General features: G+C 50.2%; 3 protein-coding genes across 3 annotated transcripts in view; 2 read left to right on the forward strand and 1 right to left on the reverse strand.

Moving 5' to 3' along the window:
* Window positions 1-2428: 2428 nt before the first annotated feature.
* On the reverse strand, window positions 2429-7222 carry METTL23 (methyltransferase like 23). The gene is made up of 5 exons (XM_006869661.1): window positions 7010-7222; window positions 4093-4197; window positions 2876-3113; window positions 2712-2796; window positions 2429-2603 (listed from the first exon to the last, which is right to left on the reverse strand). Exons 1-5 carry the CDS (start codon window positions 7220-7222, stop codon window positions 2429-2431), a joined length of 816 nt encoding a protein of 271 aa, XP_006869723.1.
* Window positions 7223-7532: 310 nt separating this feature from the next.
* Window positions 7533-16667, forward strand: JMJD6 (jumonji domain containing 6). The gene is made up of 7 exons (XM_006869546.1): window positions 7533-7875; window positions 8246-8634; window positions 10815-11101; window positions 12557-12692; window positions 13974-14112; window positions 15333-15460; window positions 16525-16667. Exons 1-7 carry the CDS (start codon window positions 7747-7749, stop codon window positions 16559-16561), a joined length of 1245 nt encoding a protein of 414 aa, XP_006869608.1. The 5' UTR covers window positions 7533-7746; the 3' UTR covers window positions 16562-16667.
* A 5442-nt stretch (window positions 16668-22109) lies between these two features.
* Window positions 22110-26437, forward strand: part of MXRA7 (matrix-remodelling associated 7) — a 34546-nt gene continuing 30218 nt past the window's right edge. Inside the window, exon 1 of the mRNA XM_006869662.1 lies at window positions 22110-22355. Coding sequence (XP_006869724.1) covers window positions 22110-22355 — 246 coding nt within the window. The remainder of the gene's footprint in view (window positions 22356-26437) is intronic.

Below are 26437 nucleotides of genomic sequence, written 5' to 3' on the forward strand. Positions count from 1 at the left end.
GGCGGCGGCGGCGGCGGCGACGGCTGCTAGTGACTTCTCTTGCTGTTTTGATCCAACGTCTGCATTTTCCCCCTTAAAGCTGCGGTCTCCTGGTTGCTAAAAGAGTGGGCCAGTATTGCAGATTTTAACTGAGTGGGCTGAGCCGCCAGGGACCGGTTCTGTGGGCGTGTGTTGGAGCAGGTTTGTCTTACGCGTTAAAGAGGCACTATCCTTAGCGGAGCAAAGGCCAGCCGTCAGCGCGCGCACGGAGCACCGGGGACTTGCTTATTCTAGCGGAGGTGACAACCGAGTGGCACTTCATAAGGAATTGCTGCGCTCCCTCACCCCGTAATTTTTGGAATTACCCCCAAAACCAAAAGTTGCACAGGTATTGCGCTGGGTGGGGAGAAGGATAGTGTGTCTTTAACTCCAATTGTTTGGTCCCTTTTTTTTTTTTTTTTTCCCTTCTTCCCGCACTGGAAAGGGCCCTAAGTCACTCAGATAGTGAAGCACTAAGCTACTCTATACATACACGAACTCATTGCCAAATGGTGTCCTTTGCGAACTAAATTGCCTCCCAGTAGAAAACCAATTTTTCTGGTATTTAGTTAAGCTTTTTTTTTTTACGCTTTTATTTTTAATACAGCCTCCCCCACCCTTTTTCTTCCCATTATCTTTGTATTTTTAAAACCCTTGATTATTTGGCCAACAGTACACAAATTCAGACGTGTAAAATGCTGATTGGTAGCCTTGGTAGCCTTTGAATTTTTCCTAATTGGCTGGGTGGAACCTTCCTGTAATGTACTTGTTTCACCAGAGCCTTAGAGAATGCCTGAAGTACATGCCTGATATTGAAGCCACGTGCACTTGGGGAGCCTTCAGTCCTGGCAGGTAAGCTGACCGTGTTTCTTTTCAAACCTAGATATCTCAAGCAACATAAAGACGGAGGACTTGGGGCGAAAGGACCACACATACTCAGTCCATCCAAGAAAAGAGTCGTTGGAACAAGCAACTGGCTATTGAAAAGGTTATTTTGTAACATTTGTCTAACTCTTTACTTGTTTTAAAGCTTGGCCTCAGGTGGCAGGCTTCATTTTGTGTGCCATTTTGTTGCTGTTATTTCAAATTTCTTGTAATTTAGTGAGGTGAACGACTTCAGATTTCATTATTGCCTTGGATATTTAAGGTAAAATTTCATTTCTGTTTATATAGTGCTGACTTTTTTTGTTTGAAATTAAACAGATTGGTAACCTATTTTGTGGCCTCCTGACTTGTAAGGGAACCTGTGCAGCCATTACTTGCTGAGTAGCCTAAAGCTGTCAAGAAATTGACTCAACAATGCCTTCATTCCTTAGAAATTAAACCAAACAAAAACCTTCAAAAGCTGGTGTAAATTTGTATATGCTATTTACCTTCAGACCTAAATGGTAATCGGAACCCAAATGTGTGTAAAGACTTTTCAAGTGAAAAGACTTGATATTTTGGAAGGATTGTTTACCACACACAATTCTAATCTCTTCTCTTGTGTATTTTTGTGCACTAGGCGCAGTTGTGTAGCAGTTGAGTAATGCTGGTTAGCTGTTAAGGTGGCGTGTTGCAGTGCAGAGTGCTTGGCTGTTTCCTGTTGGCTCCTGGTTGCTCCTGTGTAAAGCTGCCTTGTCGTGCAGAGACAAATGGCTGTGTCCAGTTTATTAAAATGCCTGACAACTGCACTTCCAGTCACCCGGGCCTTGCATATAAATAACGGAGCATACAGTGAGCACATCTAGCCGATGATAAATACACATTTTTTTCCCCCCTCACTCCCCCAAAATGGTCAATCCAATCATCTTCATGTATGGAACTTAAAATACCGGGGGAAAAAAAAATGTTAAGGAAGCAAATGGTTTGTAACTTTGTAAGTACTTATAACATGGTGTATCTTTTCGCTTATGAATATTCTGTACTATAACCATTGTTTCTGTAGTTTAATTAAAACATTTCCTTGGTGTTAGCTTTTCTCAGAACATGTCTTGGATTTTTTTTATTCCCTCAGTTGAATGACTTGATGAACACTTTCACCTTGTGAATGTCATTGAGTGTATTGGTAGTATGAAAGTGAAATGTTTAGTAGCTGATTTCTTATGTTAAAGAGAAGTGGAAATGGTGGGTGAACAGCCTGTAATAATACCAAATGTCCACCCTTAAGATCTACCCTCTTTAATGACTGAAGAACAATACAATCAATCCAAGCCTTTTTTGTTTGTTTGTTTGTTTAAATAGGTCTTTTATTTTTACATTCATGTCCTGTTATCCATGAGTCATGAGTTTTCCCCTACTAATTGAAAGCCAGCAGACTTAACATCTTCAAACCCCTAACCTTGAGAAGTTGCAAATGGCCTGCTGGGTGGCAGGTTTGGACCACACTAATTGGTCTTAACATAGTTACCGCACCACTCCTACACCACTTTCAGGTGTAAGTCAGACTGTCCTTTGCAAAGGAGATGATGAGCATTTCAATAGTGTGTCTTCCTGGAAGGGCAGACTCGGCTAAATCTCCCTTGTCTGCGTCAAAAGACTCCAAAGGAATGCAGATACATTTCATGTCCCATTTGTAGAGCAGAGCTTCAAGTGACCAGTCAGCACTAAAACAAATAAACTTGTAAAAACCACACCTTTCCTGTTTTTCTTTAGGGTACTGTATAAATGGCAAGGGTTCAGTTCTAAACGAACTGAGAGTAAACAGTGCTTACCTTCTAACCTGGTAAGTAGACCACACCTGGACCTTTGGATTCCTTTCCATCAGGAAGTATACCGTAGTTAAAATGTTCTCAAAGTCTAGCAAGAAAGGATAATTCAGACAACACTTCACATTACCATTTCCACATTTTTTGCTTGAAAAGCGCAAATTGCTTACCTTCTGGTTCAAAAAATACATCTGATGCAAGAATGATGTCTTGTGGTGGTAGAGCCAGAAGATCTGGAGAGATGAGGCCCCATGTTAGCCCTACCACACAGACTTGTGGCAGCTTATTCATTTGGCAGCTTTGCTGACAGATGTCCAAGCAGTGTGGCAGTTCTGAGTTGTCCGACAGTATCACTTTAGCACCACATTTTGCAGCCACAATTCCTGGAAGGCTCACGCCAGCGCCAATCTAAGAATTGAAGTTGGGTTTTCAGAGGTATGTGGGGATACAGTAGTGCAAAAGTTAGAGGTCTTGTGCTTGAAGTTGGCATGTCTGTGAAGTCCCTATACCTGCACACCACTAAATGAAAACAGCTTGGGCTTTGAAGTCTTAGCAGTTAAACAGCTAGGGTCTGTGATTCTGTGCCTAAATGCATTATTGCAAGTGATCTGTTTTTTAACTATTAAGGATGTACAGGCAAGCTTGGGGACACTTGTGTGCTGTCAAACATTTCAGTTTACTGTTTTCAGAAATAAAAATTGCTTTTATGTAGAAAAGATGGGCAGGTTGGTTGGTTTGCAAACAACTCATTTGGTAGTACTGGGTAATCAAAGACGGAAGGACCTCTGGGTAAAGCCCAGCGTCTTCAGCAGGGCCTTGGATTCAAGAGGCCTTTTCATGTTAGCTTTGAAAACAAACTAGGTTTTTCTCTAGACCCTTAGACCAAGTGCCCTGAAATTAGCATAATACTTGGCCCTTAGGATAAAAACTTACAATATGAAATTGGCAAATTTGGAATTAGTACTTGGTTTTACTGTTGAAGTATTCTTGGCAATAGAGCCTTTTTATAGGCTCCTGAATAAAAAATGAATCACTATTATATTGATTGAAATACATGTTAAGTGCCCTTGAGTCGATTCTGACTCTAAAACTACGTTTCCAAGGAGGTGCTGGCACTCAAATTTTTACTACTTGGGCACACTTGAAAAAACAGCCTTCTACAGTCCTGAGTCAGGTGGACTGGTGAGAAAGGAGCTTAGAATGTCTTTAACACAAAATGTAGGAAGCCTTTTTTAGTTCACAACTTACAAGGTGTGCCCTAAACCAACCCTTGATTTATTAGACTGGTTTTTATTGTAAAAACATTCAGCAAAAGCCAATGACAAGCATTATATACACAAATCTGACCATTAACTAGGATTCTGTAAACTTACAAGGCCACTGTTACCTCTAATACTGCTTTGCCTGGCAGAGACCTCCTATGAAACCACAGGTACTGGGCCAAGACCACAGCGCAGGGCCAAACGTACATTCCATATTGGAGATGTAAGACCTGCGGAGATAGAACATTGTTTACCATAAATACCTTCTGGAAACTGGGATATTTATATAGCATTTGTGAGTTCAGACAATCCCGTATCCCAATTAATTGGTCTACTGTGTTCATTGCTACTGTTCTACCTTATAGTTTGTTGTGTAGTGCCTGGGTCTGAAAAGCTTGCAAGTGGTGAGCCAAGGCAGGACAGTTGGTCTCTACCTGAAGCAAGAGTGGAAAATAAGTTTCGAATCAGAGGATACAGAAGGCGTGGTTAATGACCTCCATGAACAACTGCCTTTTAGTCATGAGGTCAGAGCTGGATGGTGCCTGAACATTGCAATCATAGATTCCATAGAAGAATCCCGATCCAAAAGGGGGAAATGCAGACCAGAATGTCATGGAGTCCAGACTTTCGGGAGACATGTAAACTACATGAATCCCTAAAACTATTGCCCTGAGATACTTTGAAAACTTCAACTAGTATATTATTAAAACCAAACAACAGTTTCATTTAACTAGCATAAAATACTTGCCTTTTGAGCACCGTGCTCTTTTAGGAAGGATAGGGGATCAAAGTGAAAGCAACTGTAAAGATTGGCTAGGACCCTTGCAGGGGCAGTGATTTTGTGTTAATGGGGAGGGAACAATTCGAAAAAGGAGAATGCTAGCATAACTTGAATGTAATCAACATCACTAAATTCTGCATGTAGAAACAGGTGAATTGGTGGTTTTGCTTTGAACATCCTCAACAAAACAAATTTTAAAGGAGGGAAAAATGGTAGTCTCTGCTCTCCAGTTCACAACCTACAGGGAGAGAGAAAGATTTAACAGCAATACCACATGATAGGAATCCTGGTGGTGGCAAGCACCTTCGAGTCTGTTCTGACCCATAGCAACCTGCAGTCGGTGAGAGCATGAATTGCCAACATTATGGTTCAAAACGACTTTGCAGTACAGCGCATTAACCCGCAGCACTACGTCAAAATAAGCTCTGGGCTGCTGCTAATAACTTACAGGGTTGGCAGTTCAAACACACTAGCGGCTCCATGGAAACCCTACACAGGGTCACTATGAGTTGGAACCGTCTTGAGGGCACTTCACCATAACCACATGTTAAGTGCCGGGCTCATAGTGATGCTGTATAGGGTTTTCAAGGAGTGGCTGGTGAGCTAGACCTACTGACTGCAGTGCGGTGCACTAGCCCACAGTGCCACACCAGGACTCCCTTTCATATGATAAACTTCCCCTTAGGGTCATTCAACAAGCGTTTTCTCCAGTGCTGGAACATGTAGCTATGGAAGACAAGGTCTCTGCATGGAGCATATATCTTACTGTGAAGAGACCCACAAGTTTGTTATGGTAATTTACTGATACACGCTACAACCCAACGGGGTGATGTGAGAGTAAGTAGTTCCTGGGTGACAGGTAAGAATAAACTCTTAATTGCTGATTGGTGGCTCAAGTCCACTCAGAAGCATCTTGGAAGAAAGGCCTGGTGATCGACTGCCAGAAGAGCACAGCTTCGGCAAACCGTGTGAAGCACGGTACTATTTCAGGGAGCTTCCAAAGAATATTACTCAGGGAAAGGCCTCACTGCATGGAGACATAAAGAGCAGATGGCTGAGCAACTGAGGGTCTGACTAAGAGGCCAGACCTTGTAGGAAGTTACTCCATAGGGAGAGAGATCTGTGAAGAATTCTGAAGTTAGGAAGTAAGAAGCCTTTGGAAAAGCGTAGAATCTTACAAGTCTGGTGGTTAGGAGGGTCACAGAACAAAGCTCACACCACTAGGGAGCCTTCTGGGTTCAAATTCCAGACTTGTTTACTAGCTGTGTGACTTTGAATAAGTTACTGTCTGTGCTTGTTTCTTCAATGGCAAAATGCTCTCAGGGGATGACTGGAAAGAAGATCAACTAAACTGCAAACCATTTAGTAAGTACAGTGTCAGGCACAAAAGAGGCACTCAGATTCCACGATTAGGAACCTGAGAAGCTGCAGGTCTTAACATCTGAAGCTACGCGGGGGTGGTAGGCGGGGGAGCTGAAGAGGCAGGAGTACCAGTGGTGGAGGGCTTTGTTCTACTGTCCTAGGAGTCCCTTCAACCAAAAACATCAGCGTCTAAAACCACGCCGGGCCCTCTTCTAAGTGTAGGAATAGTGGGAGCAAAACCATCCACAAGTGGATGTCACCCAGCCGCACAATGACGAGCCAGGGAAGGATTCTGACCGGATGTGAGAGCACGAGCTGTGCGCGGATGTAGGTGTAAGGAGAAATCGCGTGTATTCTCACAGGAAGTAGCTTCACCCTTCAATTTGGAAAGTAACCCAAAAGTATTTCAAGTTGAAGGTGTTTGGAGCCTAACAAATGGATTCCACCTCCTTGTTTAAGTGTTACCACTAAATGGCTTCCTCCCAGGTAAAAAGTGCAACGTACATAGGTTACTATTATTGTTTTGTGACGGCAGTGAGCGCCAACCCTAGAAACTTGACAGTGGGTGTTGGAACGCCTGTCTCGAAACTTACACCAAAGTGATGAGAACACTGAATTAGGAAGCTCTCCAAGACCAAAGAAAGCATTAGATGTCATGAATGCCACTTTACTGGCTGGAAATACTCGGTGGGGAGACGCCTCCTCCAGGCAGTCCCTAGATTTTCCCCTCAAAAGACAGTTAATCTGCAAAAAAAGGTTTCAAACCTTTTTGTTCTCCGGTCCAACCTAATGAAAGCAGCTTACGCAGCTTAGAGTCCTCTCCCCACCCACATCTCTGCTTAGAACCGCTTTTATCCCATGTCGGGCACGCACAGGCACCGCAGGCCGGCGGCACGCACCTGCGGGACGTGAACCTCTAGCACGGCCCCCTCGGATCCTGGGTCGGGCTCCTCCGAGAACCGAAAGCGCTGAGCCCTGATCACAAGCCCTTGGAAGCCGCGCTCCCCAGGAGACGCGACGCCGGAAGCCCCCGGGACGACAGGGGGTAGCGAAGGGCGCCGGGCTGCAAGGCTGCGTGTGCGAGAATCCGCGGGCCCGCGTGGGGCCGCCATGCAGACGCCACGTGGGCCTCCGCGGTCAACGCCTGCTCGCTACAGCCCGGCGAGAAAAAGCAAAGCTCCACGTGGGCGTCCCGGGCTCCTAGCGCATACAAACCCAAATCAAGCCAACCGAGACACAAGAAAAATGAGGCTAAACCAGTAGGCCCGGACGGAAATGACGCAACCGGAAGCCGGCGCAAGAGGGTGCGGTGCCGCTGCTCGCTCTACTGGACCTTCTCAATATGGCGGGAGTCTGGTGTGGCTGAGGGCGGTTCTGCAGGCGCGGAGGCCAATGGATGACCGCGAGAGGCTAGGGGGCGGGGAAAACGGCGCCACGCGCCCAACCCGAGGCTGGGGAGGTGGTTAGGAAGTGAATTTTCTGGAAGGCGACTTTAAAGGCGCCGTGCCTAACGCGAAGGGCATTTGGGGGCCGCCACCTCCGCCCGGTCCTGGAGTGGGGGGGTGGGGTTGCACCTTGGTGGCTGGAAGCGAGCTGCGTCCTAAGTCGTCGCGGAGCCATCTGGTGACCCCGCAGGATGAACCACAAGAGCAAGAAGCGGATCCGCGAGGCCAAGCGGAGTGCGCGGCCGGAACTGAAGGACTCGCTGGACTGGACTCGGCACAACTATTACGAGAGCTTCTCGCTGAACCCGGCGGCCGTAGCGGTGAGCGGGCCGGGCACGCGGGACCGGGCGGGGACATCTCCCGGGGATCCCCGAGGCCCGGACCCCGTGCCGCAGCCACTCGCCTGTCCGGGCGACTACAGCCTCCCGCCTTTGGCGCCCCTAGCAAGAATGTCCGTCAGCCCGCACCCCCCTTGGGCGGCGGGGCCCCCACCTGGCAAAGGCCTCGTGGGTGGACGATCTCGCGAAGCCCCGTGGCGGTAGATGGCAGCGTGCTCGCACGCACGTGGGCCTTCCCTCCCCCAAGAGTCTGGCTGAATAGGTGTGTCATTGCTAATTGGCGCAGGGGGACTTATTCATCTTGCTGCCCGACTTTTTTATTAACTGGTCGAGTCTTTTCACATTCCCCCAGGACAACGTGGAAAGAGCAGACGCCTTGCAGCTGTCGGTGGACGAATTTGTAGAGCGCTACGAAAGACCTTACAAGCCGGTGGTTCTGCTGAACGCTCAAGAGGGCTGGTCGGCCCAGGAGAAGTGGACTCTGGAACGCCTCAAAAGGAAGTACAGGAATCAGAAGTTCAAGTGCGGCGAGGATAATGATGGTTACTCCGTTAAGATGAAGATGAAATACTACATCGAGTACATGGAGAGTACCAGAGACGACAGCCCCCTTTACATCTTTGACAGCAGCTATGGTGAGCACCCCAAAAGAAGGAAACTTTTGGAAGACTACACAGTGCCCAAGTTTTTCACCGATGACCTGTTCCAGTATGCTGGGGAGAAACGCAGGCCCCCTTACAGGTAAAGCACCTATGGCAGTATCTCTGATAGGTAACCTGCAATTTCTTTTCTTTGTGAGTTCAATCAGCTCATCTTCTCCCAAAATTAGTGAGTGGTTCAGTTTCGGCTCCACATGGAACTTGCTTAGGGGCCCTCCTGCCAGGGAGCCCCAACTTCCTGAGCCCTGCAGGATTCTTGGTTTTCAAGCAAAATGGAACCACTGGTGCCTAAGGGATGTTCTAATTATTGAAAGCTGACAGCAAACACTGCCATGTGTGATCTGCCTTTTATCTGTCAAGGTATTGTCCTTGGGCAACTCACAAAACATTTCTGGGTACCAGAATTCCGTGTGATCTCTAGAAAAAATGTTGGCCCCGGCCCATTATCTAATTGAACCAAATAAGTCAGGCTTTTGTCATGTGGTTGTGGGGCTTCTACTTAATCTCAGCAGCTGCTAATCGGGCCTGAGCACTGTGCTGGTAGCTACCCTGCTTTGCCTAAAGAGTTGTAAAGAGTTGTCAGATTCCAAGTGCAGGCCTGTAGGTTCCTCTGAGGACCCACGACCTCGAGCTAAAGTCTCCTTCTAGTAGCAGCCTATGATCCACGTTGAGTCAGAGCTCTGAAACAACCTCACTTTGTGTCCCCCCGCGTCCCCCACCCGCACACCCCCACACACCAGCCCTCACCTCCCCGTCCCTGTGCTCCAAGTGGCACATCCCACTCCTTACAGCCTAGATTCAAAAGTGCTGTGTAGTCAGTTCCAACTAACAGCGACCCTGTTTAGGGTTTCCTGTGACTCCTTGTGTGGTGCCCGCCATAGGATAAGCACTGGATTGTGAACCACAAGGTCTGCGGTTCAGACCTACCAGCTGCTCCTTGGAAAGGCTGTGAATTGGAATCGACTTGGTAGTACTTAACAACAACATAGGGTAGAGTTTCCAAGGAGCAGCCTGGTGGGTCTGAACTGCCAACCTTGTGGTTGGCAGTCCAGTCCTTAATAGGCACACCACCAGGATGCCAAAAGTCAGGCAGAGGTGTAGGTGTGAAAACTGACTGGGAGATGGTAGCAGCTCCCCCTACTGCTGGGTGGTGGTAGTGATGTTTAGTAAAAAGAAAACCAGGTAACAGTAATAATCACCCACCAACCTAATTCCCAGAGTGGAAGGTCAGTGGTTCCGCTCATGAGAACAGGGGTGGGGAATCTTTTTTCTGCCAAAATTTGTAACATCATTCACGGGTCATACAAAATTATCAACTTAAAAGTTAGCTTGTTATATTTGGGCAAACATAACTCATATATAATGGAGTCCTGAAGGAGCTCTGGTAGCGAAGTGGTTACGAATCGGGCTGCTAACCTCAGGGTCAGCAGTTCAAAACTACCAGCTGTTCCACAGGAGAAAGATGAGGCTTTCTGCTCCTGTAAAGATTTACAGCCTCAGAAACCCTGTACTGGGTCGCTGTGAGTCGGAACCAACTCCACGGCACATAACAACAACAATGGAGTCCTGAGGGCGTCCTGGTGTGGTGCTGTGGGCTAATGTGTTTGACCGCAAAGTCGTTTGAACTGCAAGATTGGTGATTCAAGCTCACCAGCTGCTCCTTGAAAACCCTATACAGGGTTGGTATGGGTCGAAATCGACTCTATGGCACTTAACAACAACAACAACAACAATGGAGTCCTGGCGTGGCACTGCGAGTTAATGCATTGGACAGCTAGGTCAGTTTGAACTGCAAAGTCAGTGGTTCAAGCTCACCAGCTGCTCCTTGGAAACCGGAACCAACTTAATGGCACTTAACAATAATGTGATGAATGGAGTCCTGGTGTAGCGCTGTAGGATAAGCACTTGACTACAAGGCTGGTTTGAACTGCAGGGTCATTGGTTCAAACTCACCAGTTGCTGCTTGGAAACCCTATACAGGTTTGCTGTGAGTCAGAACCGACTCAACAGCATGTAACAACAGCAAGATGGCTGGGACTGTGGCTGCCTTGGCAGGGCCAGCCCAAATGATTGTCGGGACCTTTTACGGCCTGCAGGCCGGGTGTTTCCCCCCTCTGAGCCTCTTCTGAGGATACTTGGATGTTAATCAGAAGCATCTATCAACAAGGGATAAACTAGTGTCTAAAAAGGGAATGCGTATGTGTCGCCTTGTGTATTTGTTTCCATGATCCGTCCTCACGTCTCAATGTTCCCATCCAACAGGTGGTTTGTGATGGGCCCACCACGATCAGGAACAGGAATCCACATCGACCCCCTGGGCACCAGCGCCTGGAATGCCTTAGTTCAGGGACACAAGCGCTGGTGTCTGTTTCCTACCAGCACACCCAGGGAACTCATCAAGGTGACTCGTGAAGAAGGAGGGAGCCAGCAAGATGAAGCTATTACCTGGTTTAACATCATTCATCCCCGGACACAGCTTCCAACCTGGCCGCCCGAATTCAAACCCTTGGAAATCTTACAGAAACCAGGAGAGACTGTCTTTGTACCAGGTATACCTGAACTGGAAGAAAGTACATGCTATGATTTCAGTAATTTGTCGTTATGGAGCAGAGCTATAGAGTGAGTCCAAAAAGCAAACAAATCTCCTTGCATGCTGACTACAAATGATCTGACTTGGTGCCCATGTGTGGCTGTCCCCTCAAGGACTTAGTGGACCGCTGTCCACATTGACAGTACCTTAAATAGAAAGCGATAATGAGCTTTATGTGTCTAGAACCAAAACGAAACCCACAGCCACCAGCTGACTCCGTGAGGCCCTGGGTAGGGTTTCTGAGGCTGTAAATCCTTCGGGAGCAGAAAGCCTCATGTGTCTCCCAAGGAGCGACTGGTGGGTGTGAACTGCCAGCCTTTCAGTTAGTAGTCCAGTGCTTATCCTACAGCGCCACCAGAGCACCTTCATATGTATAAAAGGCCTACTGATTGTAGTCCAGATTGTCTTTGTGTAAACACAGTTTCTATAACTTGCACTCTTGCGACAGTATGGTTACTGGGTGAGTTGAAGTCAGCCGATCTCAATTCAAGGCAACTACCTGTCTCCGTGGCACTCTCTAGGGTTTTCAGTGGCTGGTTTTTTTTTCCCAAAAGTAGATCAGACCTTTCTTCTGAAGTGCCTCTGGATGGACTCAAACCTCCAGACCTTCAGTTAACAGCGACCCTAATTAACTGCTTGGACCACCAGGATTCCATTTTAGGGCCTCTGTTTGTTTCCATCGAGTTGTTCCCAATTCATAGCGCCCCCGTGTGGCAGAGTAGAGCTGCCCCGTCAGGTTATCTTTACAGGAGCAGATGGCTAGACCTTCCTCCCATGGAGCTGTAGCCTGGGTTTGAACTGCTTACCTTACTCATTGCTGCCAGGCCTATTCTGACCCCTAGCAATCCCATAGGACAGAGTAGGGCACCCCTTAGGGTTTCCAAAGCTGTCAGTCTTTAGGCAAGCAGACAGCCCGCCCCGTCGTTGTCCTGTGCAGCGGCTTGTGGGTTTGAACCGGCACCCTTTCTGTTGGCAGCTGATGCTGTAACTACTATGCCTCCAGCAGTCCTGCAATCCCACACCTACAAACCATTTGCTTTTAGTCAGAAGGTATATGAAAGTGAGGGTCTAAAATGCATCTTCCGCCTTCTAGAACGAGCTGCAAGCCCTGTGTTTAAAGGGCTGAATAGTGAATATGTTCGGCCTCACGAGCCAGACCCTCTGTGGCGATGCTGGAGGAAAGCAGCCAGAGGACCCATGTGACGGGACAGGCATGGCTGTGCACTAGTAAAGTGTCCTTTATAAAAACCATGTCATTTGCCCGTCTGTGGAGTGGAGACGTGCTTGTCACGCCAGACCCTGTGTCTGATGCTCCCCGTTACGGAGAGGAACCTGCATTTTCTGAAGCTTGAGGGAGGTCATCATTGTATCTCCAACCAAACCCTGTGTAACTGTTTCCTCCATTGGATTTCAGGAGGCTGGTGGCATGTCGTCCTCAATCTCGACACCACCATTGCTATCACGCAGAATTTTGCCAGCAGCACCAACTTCCCTGTGGTGTGGCACAAGACGGTAAGAGGGAGGCCAAAGTTATCAAGGAAATGGTATAGGTGAGCAGCTATTTTTTTTTTTTGTAATTTCCCTTAGGTTTGCTTTGTTCCAATCTCTGCCCCAGAGGTAAACAGAGGCAGGTGCCCACTGCCGGAGGAATGCATACTGATCCTAGAGGAGCCTGGGAAAAGCTGGGGCCACAGAAGCTCTCGTTGAGGAGCGTGGGCCTCCCTCTCCCCGGGTCAGGGCTTTGTTGTCAGGGTGTTTGCCAGCCTCTAGGTGCTGGTCGAAACTGCATGTGTGAACCGAGCCAGCCACGCCGTGGTCATAACTGGGATGGTTTATTTCCTTTTGGTTTGTTTGTTTGTGTTTCCCAGCGCGAACACTATCCATGTAAGCGGTTTGGTTTGGGTTTGGTTTGGGCTCTTTCTTTTTCTCTCTCAGAAGCGTTGAACTTCTTTTCCTCCGTTCTTGTGAGTGAGGTGACCTCCCTGGAGACTTAGCTCCTCTGTTTATCCACAGAACAGATACCGCACGGGCAGCGGCAGTGCAAGCCACCCCCAGCCAGCCCGTGCCAATGTGTCCCAACCCTGACCTGGAGGGACCAGCTCTCGGGGTAAGAGAGGGGTTCCAGCTTGTTCAGGGTTCAGCCTCCCTGCTGAGAGGGCCAGCACGGGTGGTGGCTTCTGTTCTCCCTGGACTCTCGGGCATCAGAGGCCCGGTCCCTCTGCCCCGTGGGCCACTCCGCCAGCCTTGCCACGCAGCAGTCCATCTCCATGGATGACTGGGTGCCAGCTTAGGTTCCAGAAGGGGAGGGCTGCCCCTCACAATCCCGTTCAGTTTTGTGTGTCCAGTGGGGGCCGGGCGCTGTCTCTGTTCTCTGACAGCGTGTGTTGCTGACAAACCTCCTTTCTTCTGCTCTTACCCAATAGAACTTCACTAAACCTGACTCCGTTACTAGGTGCTGTGTTGTGGAAAGGAAAGGGTTTTTACGTTTGTTTGTTTTTAATCTAAGAAAACTAGCACAGGGCACTTGTTTCTTTCAAGGGGGGTGGGAGACCAAGACCTCAAGCCACCCTGAGGCCCGCGTGGCCTGTGTGCCAACTCCTATGCCAGGGGAGTGAGTTGCCGGTAGCGAGCGGTGCTGTCTCCCTCAGAAGAGGTGGCCTCTGTTCACACCTGTGCCTGTGCGCACTCCCGGCTCTCCAGGACCCCTTCTGAAGGCAAAGGCCTGACCTTCCTAGGCGTCTGTAGTGATGCGTGCCTCGGCTCTGCATGTCACTTGCACACGTGGGGCTGTGGCGCGTCACAGCACTGAGGACAGCCTGCTTGCCTCTCAGGATCTTGAAGCAAGAGCACCCCGAATTAGCGGTCTTGGCGGATTCAGTTGACCTGCAGGAATCCACGGGGATTGCCTCCGACAGTTCCAGCGATTCGTCCAGCTCGTCCAGCTCCAGCTCGTCCGACTCGGACTCTGAGGTGAGGTCCACTCACTCCAGGCTCTGCCATCGGGACAATTCTCCTCCCTAAGGCTGGAAAGACCCAAGGGGGTCTCACCCACTGCCACTCCTGCTGCAGGCCAAAGCTTGCTTGCCATTCATGTGTATGCCAGGCGGGGGCTTGGAGCAGAATGTGGGAAAAGGCACTGACAGCTAACGGAATTTTTCACTCACTTTTTGAAGCCCCTCTTCCCCCCAGTATGTCAGTTGTATCAATAACCTCAAGAGGTAGAAGGGGATTTGGGGATTTGAAGTAAGGAAATGGCTGACGCGCACACAGTAGCTAAGATTGGTGTCAGGATTCTGACCCGCAGATCCCAGACTTAATCAGAGCTAACGGTGCTGGCTGAGACGGTCCACTGACGAGTCTGCTCCGTTTCGAGAGTGTTCCAAGGGCTACGCTTCCTTCCTGGTGCCGTCAGTTACCGTGGTGCATTTTCAGGATGCTGACTGAAACCATTCAGGAATTGTTGTTGGGGGCCATCTGCTCAGTTCTGACTTGGTTACCCTACAGGCTTCCTAGGCTGTAACCTTTAACAGCAGGTCACCAGGTCTGTTCTGCCCAAAAGCTGTTGGTGGGTTTCTGCCACCAACCTTCAGCCGAACCCTTGACCGTTGCACCACCAAACCAAAACCCAGAACCATTGCTGTCCCGTGGATTCAGTGCACAGCAGCTCTGTCTCCAGGACAGTAGAACTGCCCCCACGGGGTTTCTAAGGTTGGAGTTGTTACAGAAGCCAACTGCCGCATTAGTCTCTCACAGAGCAGCTGGTGGGTTTGAACTGCTGCCTTTTGAGTTTGCAGCCAAGTGCTTTAACTGCTGTGACACCAGGGCTCGTTTTCTTTTAAGAAAAACACTACAGTTGAGTTGCCCCCAACTCAAGCAACCCTGTTGGACAATGCAGAACTGCTTCATGGAAGCAGACGTTCTTCCTCTGTGTGGCTGGTGGGTTGGAACCACTGACATGGGGTTAGCAACCCAGCACTTAGCTCACAGTGCCACAGGGTTGCAGATTTCAATGAGTAATGGCACCTGAGCGGTGAGTGGGCCTCCCCAGGAGCCAGGATCCTCAGGGGAGGTGTAGTCACCACAGATGTCGGCTTGGCACGATGCTTGTCTCCTGGGGTTAGAGGTCAGTCAGTTGGATGAAGCAGCATCTTGTGCCCATCTGATGTTCTGTCTCTCTCCCTCACATCCAGTGTGAGTCGGGGTCCGAGGGCGATGGCATGGGGCACCGCAGGAAGAAACGGAGGACGTGCAGCATGATGGGGAACGGGGACACCACCTCCCAGGACGACTGTGTCAGCAAAGAGCGCAGCTCCTCCAGGTGACCGCGCCCGACCAGGGGAGGTCCCGGGAGAAAGCCTGCGGGTGCCTGCAGCCCAAGGGCGGCCCTAGCGGAGCCTGGGACTCAGCACGCCCGTGGAGAGGGACACCCATTCACTTCAGCCTCCTAGCCGTAGCCCTGCCCTCTTCGGCCAGACTCACGGGGCTCGTTTTATAAGTAAAGGCCGGGATCTGTGGCACCGGTGCTAAGGAAACCCATTACGTTATTTAATAAAAATGGAACCCATTTTATTAGATCTTTGAAATTTCTCGTCCTTTGAGAGCACCAGAACTTCCCGCTGTTGTTCTTTCTCCCTGATGTGGCCCTGGGGGCAGACGTCCAGGAGATGACAGTGGCCAGGGCCTTCTGAGGTGCCATGCCACGGCTGCTGAGTCCTCGGCCGAGTGGTTCAGGGCATCTGTGTGCTACCACAGATTCGGAGACCCAGTCTAGCCTGTGTCTGCCCTCCTGAAATGCCAAGGGCCGTGTTGTGACATGCTAGTTTAAGTGTATGAGTCTGTAGCATTAGAAGGGGATGCTGGGAAGAGTGAAGCACTAGTGTGCGTAGGATTCCCGCCCGCTGTGAGTTAGGAACAGGTAGGACCCACAGTCTTTTCTCTCTTTTCTCTGGAGACAATTTCATGGTGAAATCCATGGATCTCACTCAAGGAAGTTGCTCTGCCCTGTTGGGCCTCCTTGTCCTCACACTGCTGTACTCCAGTTTCTCTCGGGCCTCTTCATCTGCTTTGAACTGTACGCTTTTTCCCCCTATTCTATAAATTGTCTTATTAGATACAGGGGGGCTTCAAAAAGTTTGTGGGGAAATTGTATTATCTTTTAATTCCGGTTTCCCAAGAACTTTTTTGAAGCCCCTCTGGTGTGTGGATCTGCTCTGGCAGATGATGAACATGTAAGAACGCTGTTTACAGGAAGCCCTACCCCATTACTTCAGCATGGTGGGGCTCGGGGGTGGGGGAAGGGCCTGCTCTTAACCATGTCCTTCTAGCTCTCACACCTGTGTTGTCTACATGCTGATGACAGACGCTTCTACTTTTCCTTGGCAGGATTAGGGACACTTGTGGAAGCCGGGCTCACCCCTGAGCAAGCACAGACTCCCTGAGGTGGCTCCAGTGCGCTCTCTGGCGGCCCCCCCACCTTGGGTTTCACCTCTTCTGCTCCTACCTTCTCTTTTGTCTTTGAATTTGGACAACTCTTCTCTGGTCCAAGCTCCTCTCTTCCGTCAAATGCTGTTTCACTGCTCACTAAGAAGGTTAAAAAGGCATCAAACCCAAGCAAGACACACCCAAGGCTGGCAGGACAGTGGATAAGGGGGTTCTGTGCTGTCTCCCTGCTGGTCATCAGTGAGGCAGGGGAACAGCCGTCCTGGTGCAGGGCCCCACTGTCCAAGTTACCGAATGGACGTTGGGGAAGAGTGCTAGCTTTCCCCAGTGACCGTGCCTCGTGTCAACCAACTGTGTGCAAGATATGCCGTGAACTTGAACTGCTCCACGCGTCCCCATCTGGAGAAGCCCCCCTTGCTTCTCATCACCGGCTTCTATCTGTTGTCCGTCATCAGAGAGGCTGCTACGTCTCGGGGTATTTTTACTCGGGTGGGGGGTTTTGTTTTGTGTTTTGGTGTATGTGGGCAGTAGCACATTGAGGGTTAGTTAAATACAGTTCTCACAGAATGGCGATTGTACACAGGGGCGCAAGCAAATCTGTCCCCCCCGCCCCAGCCTTCACCACCACACCAGCCAGAAGTAGATGGCTGTCAGCTTGCCAGTGTGCTTTACGCTTGACTTAAACATGAAGTGGGCGCTCGTGTAACCTGCCAGCAGTAAGCTCAAAGGATGGGAGTGTTAGGGGCTTATGGTCTTTGTGGTCTGTTTGGATTCATAAATAACTGCTGTGAACACCTGGGGATTGACCAGTAGCTTCCATCTCTGCCCTCTTGATTCACCAGCTTGCCTTAATCTATCCCTAAATTCAATGATTTAGATAAAAATGAAAGGGTGGCTCAGTCCCATCTGGGTGGGGATGGAGGGTGGCCATGCAGTGTCCAGAGGAGTGGAGAGTCAATGTGGGTGCTTCAGAATTGTGTGTGTGCTCGTTTCAAAATGCCCCTGAGATGGGGGCGGCCAGGAGAATCCAGGTTCCTTGTCCAGTGTTAGATCCGCTCTCATTTCCTGAGCCACACAGCTTGGCTCAGGAGGCTGGCTTCCCCACCGAGCTGGGTGGCTGGGTTGGTAGAAATGCACTGTCCTCAGCCCCACGTCAGCCTCCAGATGGCGCTGTTCCTCCCACCAGGCCCTCCTCTCCAGGTAAACCCTGACTAGGTTCTGCACAGACACACCTCATCTCATGTTTGTGTGCTTGGCAGATCGGGTCTTGTACAAGTGGAAGGTCTGTGGCAACCCTGCTGCTACCAAGTTTCTTGGCACCATCTTCCCAATAGCTCCGGCTGGCTTTGTGTTTCCGTCATGGATTGGTCATTCTCACAGTATTTCAGGCTTTTTCATCATGGTGCCGCCCACTTCATAGACTGCAGTCTAGCGTCACATCACCATTACACGCCCTGAGAAGCCCAAAACTACATGGGTCATTGCAGTCTTGGCTCTATTGCAGTGGGCTGGAACCCAGGCTGGCCTATACTTAATATCTGATTCGTGTTCTGTTCTCAAGACCTTTTCTTGTCATTGTCAAAAAGCTGTTTTCTTTTGTTTTTCGTTTTCCCGTGTATTCATTTCCCCTTCAACTTCATGCCAACTTTACAATTTCATATCAGCTGGTCCTTAAACTTCAGTTTAAACAAACCAAAAAAAAGAGGCTGTTGGCCACCAGGGGGAGTGGTAGGACATGTTTGCCCACAGCTGGGATGCTGGAGAGGGAATGGAAGTTTGAAAGATGAGCCTACCCAGTTTTTCTTCTGTGGATGCTTAAGGTGACCCTGTTAAACAACACCCAGAATCAGGGGTTCCAGCCCATCTGACTGGTTCGCAGCCCCCTCCCCATGTGTTTGTATTAACACAGGTCACATGTTACTGTTTGTGTTTCTATTGTGTTTGTCCCAGAGAACTTTGGAACTCATTTCATTTGTTCTAAACTAGACCATGGTTTCACCCCTGCCCCATTTCCTGTTACTGTGGACCAACCACGCACACAGTGACACAAAGCAGGGAAGAGGCAGGAACCAAGTGGGAGAGGAGTGGACTGGTGGCAAGAGGGCCTGGATGAAGTAGAAGTCAGGGACCAAGGGCCCAGCTGTCCAAATGTCTGCCTGGCACTGAAGAGCAGTTTGGTGAAGGGTAAAACCTGCAGTCTTATGTAGGGGTTACTCGGATGATGGTTCACCTTCACAGTGCTGGGTCTAGAGGGGCAGGGGAGCCCGACTGAGGAGAAGCCGAGCAAGGGGAGGGCCACTAATGCAGATCCAGGCCAGCCAGGGCAGCTATTACAGTGTTACAACCTGAAGGATTCTTTGCACACATAGGTGCCTCTGGGTGGTATCGCACTTGTGTGATATTTCAGGTGGTGCTTTTTGAAGGGGGGGTACAACCACCAGTGGCTGTCATTGCATCAGTTCCAATTCAGTGGCCCTGTGGGACAGAGTCCGAGTGCTCCCCGGGGTTCCTGAGGCGGGATCTTTATGGAAGCAGTTCTCCTGCAGAGCAGCAGATGGGTTCAAACCCCCAATCTTCTCGTTAGCACCCAGTGCTCCTTTCTTTGAGGGGAGAGCCCCTGAGAGCTGGGGTGTTCGCAGCACATCTTGCCTCATGCTTGGTGCTGTCTGTTGAATAACACTTCATGCATGTAGCAGTTGGGTGCTGGGCGCTGTACTAGGAGCTGGGGAGGCAGTGGTGAAGAGCCCGGTCCCCGGTCCTCTGGAGCTTGCATTGTAGGGCTGTGTTCACAGGCCTGAGTTAGCAAGTCCTGACCAAGGGCAGGTTTATCAGAGCTCCCCCACGGTAGCTGCTTGCTTTAGAAACGTATTAGATGTTCAGTCTCAATAGGATTTAGGGGCAGGGGCTGGAATGGGGGTTTTGCAGTCCACTTTGTGAAAAGTGCTAAGAGATAGATGTGTAAGGACGCACTTGTAGGTTCTTTGACTCGTGTGAAGCATTTCTGCTCCAAAGTCATCGTCGTGCGTGCTGATGGGATCCTTGTGGAGTCTGGTTTCTCTTCCACCCCTGCCCTGGCCTGTGTCGAGGTGTTAAATTGATGTCACACGGCATCAGAAAAACCAGATGAACTGTGCAGCCTGTCTTGTTAGTTCCGAAACGAGTTGTCTCCAGCCCACTAGACTTCCCTGGAGGAGAAGTGGCGCGGGCTTGCGGCCTGAGGGTGATGGAACAGAGCAAATGATGAGTGTGGCTGCCCTCTGGGCACTAGGGTTCTGTGTCAGAATGCTGAGCTGGCTCTGGTTCTGCTCCCAGCCACACTGGGGCCTGCCACGGAATGTCTGTGGATCCTGCCATTTGACTGGTATTTTTAACTCTGACTTGGATGAAACTTGTTCATTGTTTTAAATAAAGCAAATTGATTTGGAGACGGACTCTTTGCATTGTTTTATTCTTTTTTTTCATTTGGACTCATCTCAAATGTCTCAACGACGACAAAAACAAACTCATTACCATGAAGTCAATTCTGATTAATATCAACTCTAATGGAGTCCTGGTGCGGACTGCTGACTGCAAAGCTGGACATTCAAAGCCACCAGCCGCTCCTCAGAAACCCTGTACAGGGACCTGCTATGAGTCTGAAAGGACTTGAGGACACGTAACAGCAACAGCAGCTTGGGTTGGAGAAGTGCCCCAGAGGGTTTCAAGGTTGGCTTCTTTATGGAAGTGCTTCACCTTTCCCCCGGGGAGCAGCTGCTACGTTTGAACCCCTAACCTTTTGGTCAACTTCAGAGCGCCTTCCCATAGACTATAAAGAAACCACTGCCCGCTCACAGAAGCCTTGTAGGATAGTAGAACTGTGCCTTAGGGTTCCCCAGACTGGATGTCTTTATAGGAGCCGATGGTCTCATTCATCTGTAGGCCTTGCAGTTATCTCAGTGCTTAACCCACTGTGCCACCAGGGCTGCTTCCATATACAGTAGTTGGGAAGTACGTTGAGTCCCATCTGACTCATAGCCACCCTGGGTAGTGTTTCCAGTGAGCGACTGGTGGGTTTGAACTGCCAACTTTGTGGTTAGCACTGCAGTACTGACTCCACAGGGCCACACCAGGACTCCATATAGAGTTGTTGGTAAATGCCTTGGAGTCAGTTCCAACTCAGAAGTCCTACTAAAAATAACACCGGGAAACAATGTGCACAGGCAGAATCAGGGCAAAACATTTTGGCTAACAGTCTCTGTAGCCAAGTGCCACTTGGGTAGCCCGGAGGTAGCCACCTTTGCCTCAACCCCACTGTAAAGGAAATGTATAATCTCAGTGTCTGGGACCTGTCTGTCATGGAGGCAGCCTGGCTCGAATCTTCGATTTAGGAAGAATTGTTCAAAACTAGCTTCTCGGTAGATACCACAGGACACTGGAATTCTGCATTTAAAAAGTATTAAGTGAAAAAGCTGGAGAGCGTGGTGGCTCTGTAGGATAAGCACTGGACGGTCTATCACCGGGTCGGCAATTTGAGTGCACTATGGGAGAAACATGAGGCATTCTGCGCTTGCACAGATGTACAGTCTGGGATATTCTGTACAGGGTCTCGTGTGAGTCACAAAACTCGATAGCATTGAAAAACGCTTAACCAGAAGTCCTGGTGTGACGTAGGATAAGCAGTTGGCAGCAATGTCGGTTTGAACCACAAGGTCGGCGGTTCAAATCCACCAGGTGCTCCTCGGAAACCCTATACAAGTCCCTATGAGCTGAAACGGACGGCACTTAACAACACAAAACAAGTGCAGAAACTGGAACACTGGCTTTTTTCAACATTCAGCCAAACGTTTGGCAGCACCTGCCCAGTGTTTAGTCGAAATTACTTAAGAGAGTCGGGGTGGGCTCCCGTAGAAAAAATAGGGTTTCTTACAAAGCGTTTATATCAACTCAACACTGCTTCACAACAGGGCGCTGGGAGATTCTGGAAAAACAAACACAGTAGACTTCCTGTCCCGGCCACACGCCCGCCCCATAGAGTTCAGAAGAGTGGGAAGAGGAAAAGTGGACACCAGAAGAAACAGTGTTGACCCAGACACCGGACGCTTCGACATATTGGGAAGCTTCTGCTGGAATCGCGAGCCTGAAGCGAGCCAGCGCCTGGGCAGACTCAGGATGGAAGCGGTACTAACCCCTCCGCACTTGGTTCTCATTGCCTTATTCGCGACAACCTCCGTGGGCTTACATGTCTTTACCTTCCAAAACTAGCATTGCATTTCCATCTTCATCATTTTCTAAACACCATCTTCTGGCTCAGGCTCAAGATAGAGGTGGCTTCTAAGTAAGGGCGGCCAAACTCAGGTAGCCCAGCCCACCGCCCGGGCTGCCCCTTATTGAGCCTCCCCAGGGCATAAGGGCGCTCGTCCCCTCAATCCCAGTTTCCCCAGGGCCCGTGGCGGCCGGGGCGGGGCGAGCAGGGGCTCCGCCCTGGGGCGGGGCAAGGCAGGCGGGCAAGCTCGGGTCCCCGGCGGCCACTCGGGCAGCAGGCGGGCGCGATGGAGGCGCCAGTCGAGCTGCTGTCGGCGCTGCCCGCGCTGGTCACTGTGCTAGCGCTGCTACTTGCTTGGCTGCTGGTGCGACGTGGGGCCGCCCCCGCACCTCCGGTGTCCCTGGAGCCCCCGGCCGAGGCTTCCCAACCACCGCAGCCCAGAGCCCCGGAGCCCGCGGCCGCGCCCGAGGAGGGACTGGAGGAGCCCGCGGCGGCGCTGACGGAGGTGGAGGAGGCCATGGAAGCCAGGCAGGTAGGACACACACGCGGGTGGGGATTCCATCAGTGGTCCCAGCCGCCCCGAAAGTGTCGCCGGGACGAGCCCTTTGGAGTTCTGCTCTGTTTTCTTGAGTGTCTTTTCCGGGTCTCACCTTACCCGCACATCACCCCAGGCTAACGACCAGCCCACCCCTCACCCTCTAGCCAGTTTCCTGGAGTCAGCCGGTGTGTGTCACCCCTTGAGGCCTGCAGTGAGAATTGTCTGGATGTGGCAGTAGCAGTATTTGCAGAGGAAGATAGGAAGAGCTGTTGTTTCTTTTCAATCCAAGTTCCAGAGTCAGGTGTAGGGACGCACACAAAACGGCCCAATGGTTCTTATTGTCACTTCCAAGCTTCGGGAACTTCTACCCATGCCGCCAGGATTGCAGGGAAATCTGGCCTGTACAATGTGCCCCCACCTCCAGCATCGCTGGGGGCCCCAAGTTAGCCCTCCCACCCCTGGTTACCCTTAGATCCCTTCTGACCCCCACTGAATCTGGTCTTCATTCAGAACATCCAATCCGAGTCTTTGAGATCTCCAAGCATCTCACTGGCTCGCCTGGACTTTTTTTTTTTTTTTTTTAATGATCTCTCTTTAGATTGGAAACCTTGTCAGGTGGGAAGCCCATGTTGCCAGGATTCAGCACCCTTGGCCAGGCTAGGCCATGGTCACTGGTCCTGAGCCCCTATCCAGTGCCTTGCTTTGGAAGGCAAGTCGTCAGACGCTCAAAATCATGAGAGCATGATGCTTTGGTACTATGTCAGTGTGTCTTCAAAATGTCCACTGTGTCCTTTGCTGGGGACAATGGGCATTGGAAAAAAGCCAAGAGTGGGAGGAGGCCTTTCTTTCTGCCAGACCCCCTCCAGCAGGCTTGACAAGTGGGTGACTAATTGTGTCATTAGAGGTGGATGCTAGCCAGTACAGCAGAGGGGGCTACGTCTGGGCTCTTCATTCAGAACCAGGACCCTACTGTTCTTGCTTCCAGTTCACCCATCTCCTGGTGTCAGGGGCAGGTTGGGTTTCAGCACATGCTGATTTTCCAGGCCTCTCTTCCACATTTGAGATGCCTGCCTGCTCTCACAGCTTTGAAGAAGCAGAGGTGTAGGGACAGTCTTCTGACTTCTACGCGTCCCTATAGCTTACACATTTGTCAGATTCTGAAGTTCAAAATGGCGTTTAGTGGGGTTCCACCAAAACTTGGTCCTCTGGGCTACATCTCCTAGAATATTTGTGAGCTCTTGCCATTCAAACCCCAGCCGCCAGTGCCATGTAAGAAAGGCGTGGCAGTCTGCTTCTATAAAGATTGTTGTTGTTGTTGTTACGTGCCGTGGAGTCGGTTCTGACTCATAGCGACCCTGTGCAGGGTTTCTGAGGCTGTAAATCTTTACAGGAGCAGAAAGTCTCATCTTTCTCCCACGGAACAGCTGGTAGTTTCAAATTGCTGACCCTGAGGTTCGCAGCCCGATTCGTAACCACTATGCTACCAAAGTGCCTTTCTGTAAAGATTAGAGTCAAGAAATCCTTCGAGCAGTTCTCTTCTGTATTCACGGGGTTGGCATGGGTCGGAATTGACTTGAGGCAGTGGGTTTATTTTGGCTTTTTTGGTTTTCGAGCTCCCAGCCTATGTGGTATCTACTGTAATGGGTTCATGCTACTTAAACACCATGAGAGAGTCCTAGGATAACATGCCCCTACTGGGGCGAACACACATTCGCTGGAGGTGACTGGGTGCTTTGAAAGGGGCAGGGCCTTCCCAGGCCTGGTGCGTAGCTGGACGTTCCCGCACTCCATACGTGCTGCTGGTGAGGGCAGTTGGGGGCTTGAGTCTCTTCTCCCTGAAGACCACTCAGCATCCTGTACATTGAAATCCGTTTCCTAACATGGAGTTCTTGCCCTCAGCCCCCTCAACTGGAGCTGGCAAACCTTCTCAAGTCCTTACTGTGCATGAGACCAGGTTAGGTGCTGTCTGTGGGGGACACAGAGATCCCCATTGCCCCATCTACCGCCCCAGGGGCTGGGATCAGCTAAGGGGAAAGAAACCTGCTGTGTCAAGTTGATTCATGAAGGTCCCATGTGGCTTAGAGCAGAACCAGACTCCGCAGGGTTTTCAATGCAGTTTTCCCACATGGATTGCCAGGACTTTCTTTCGAGGCACCTCTAGATGGACTTGAACCTCCAACCTCTCAGCAGCCGAGCTCATTCATCATTCACACCACTCGAGGACTCCTAATTAAAGCAGCTGTGAAGAAGTTGTCTTAAAATATACTTAGGCATTCCCAAGAGTGGGGCTAGGTGCTGTCTTCTGTTCATTCTACTGCCCAAGGCTTCGTTAGCACAACGCTGGCTCCTGAGCTCAGGGGGCGGGCAGATGGGAGGACCCCTGGGAGAAATAACTCAGGCATCCAAGGCCTGGGCCAGCCGCCTCCTGAATGTTCACTAGATGGCTGTAGCTTGAGAGAGGGAGGGCTGAGCTTGCCCCAGACGCAGCTGACGCTTAACTCACCTCTCCCCTCCCCCTCCATTCCTAGTAACCCTTCTCTGCTAATCTCATCCTCCACAAGGCCCTGGGGTCCAGGACAGCTGTGTCTCTGACTCACAAAGCTGATTATTGGGAAGGAGCTGCAGGCCAGGGACGCAGCCTTCAGCTGTTGCCTGGGATCCAGCCCCCTCAGCCCCCGTGCTGGGCACCACAGGGGGCAGGGAGCTCAGTGGTGTGAAGGGCTGAGAAGGAGAGCTGTGAGGACTAGAGACCACCAGGGAGGGCAGAGGAGATGGGCACAGGCTGAGGCCGTACCCCCTCCCTTCCCTTCCCTCTATCTTCCTTTCCTCTCTGCCCCCTCCAGCGAGTCTGGAGGGCAAATGTATATGACTAGCACCTCTTGCCATCTCCCTTGGGGTGGGCAGTGGGGGGCGAGGACAGGAATTGTGGGTGGATGCTGTCAAGAACAAGACTGGCTCTCTGTCAAGGCAAGGGACAGCACATGTCTTGTGTGGGTGATCTCATTCTAGTGGAGGTGTGGGTCCAACAAGGCTGTAGCTCCCCACAGTGGTCGTGGGTGAAGGTCAAGGATCATTCATACAGTTCTAGAGTGAAATCCACCTGCTGATTCCCAGTCTGTACCAGAGCTCAGACATCTTGTCGACTAGCGTTAGAGTAGGAATTCTGCGAGGCAACTGGTTGCTAAGTGCCATCGAGTCAGGTCCGAGGAGTGGCTGGTGGGTTTGAACCAGCAGCCTTGTGGTTATCAGTCTAGTACTTATCCGACAGTGCCACACCAGGCCCCCAAAGCAGCTTAAGTGTCAGGAAACACCAAACAGGCAGGGAGACTAAGAGACAAGGACGCGTCATCAAGAGGGGACTCTTCCTGGAGAATGACATCATGCTGGATAAAGTAGAGGGAAACAATGATAGAATGAATGTAAAACTAAAGTTCTCCCATGTAAACTATCATATAATTCACAATAAAACATTAAAAAAAAAAAAGTAGAGGGAAACAGAGGAGGAGCCTCAACAAGATGGACTGATACAGTGGTGATACAGTGGGCTCAAACATTGGAACGATTGTGGGGACGGCACAGGACCAGGCGAGCAGTGTTTTGTTGTTGAACATAGAGAGACAGTCACTCTGAGTTGGGACTAGCTCAGACAGGGAGCCCTGGTGATACAATGGTTAAGCACTAGGCTGCTAACCAATAGGCTCACAGTTCAAACCTACTAGCTACTCCACAGGAGAGAGACCTGGAATCTGCTTTAATAAAGATCTCAGCCAAGACGATCCAATGGGAGAGTTCTGCTCTGTCACGTAGGGTCCCTCAGAGTTGAAATCAAGAGACATGACTACCAGATGCAAGATCTGGTTTTCTGACCAGATTCTGGTGTGGGAGCGGGGAAGAAGCTATAAGGGACATTTATAAGGGGGATTGATATGTTTAACATGGATGATGTGATTAGAGAACTTTATTGTATCAGTGCTAAGTGTCTGAGGGGGATTGCTGGTTATTGTGGTGCCTGGATGGTAGAATTCTCACTTTCCACATGGGAGAACTGGGTTAGAGTCCCAGTCAATGCATCTCAG

This window comes from Chrysochloris asiatica, unplaced genomic scaffold, assembly GCF_000296735.1.
Source record: "Chrysochloris asiatica unplaced genomic scaffold, ChrAsi1.0 scaffold00132, whole genome shotgun sequence".
Taxonomy (NCBI): domain Eukaryota; kingdom Metazoa; phylum Chordata; class Mammalia; order Afrosoricida; family Chrysochloridae; genus Chrysochloris; species Chrysochloris asiatica.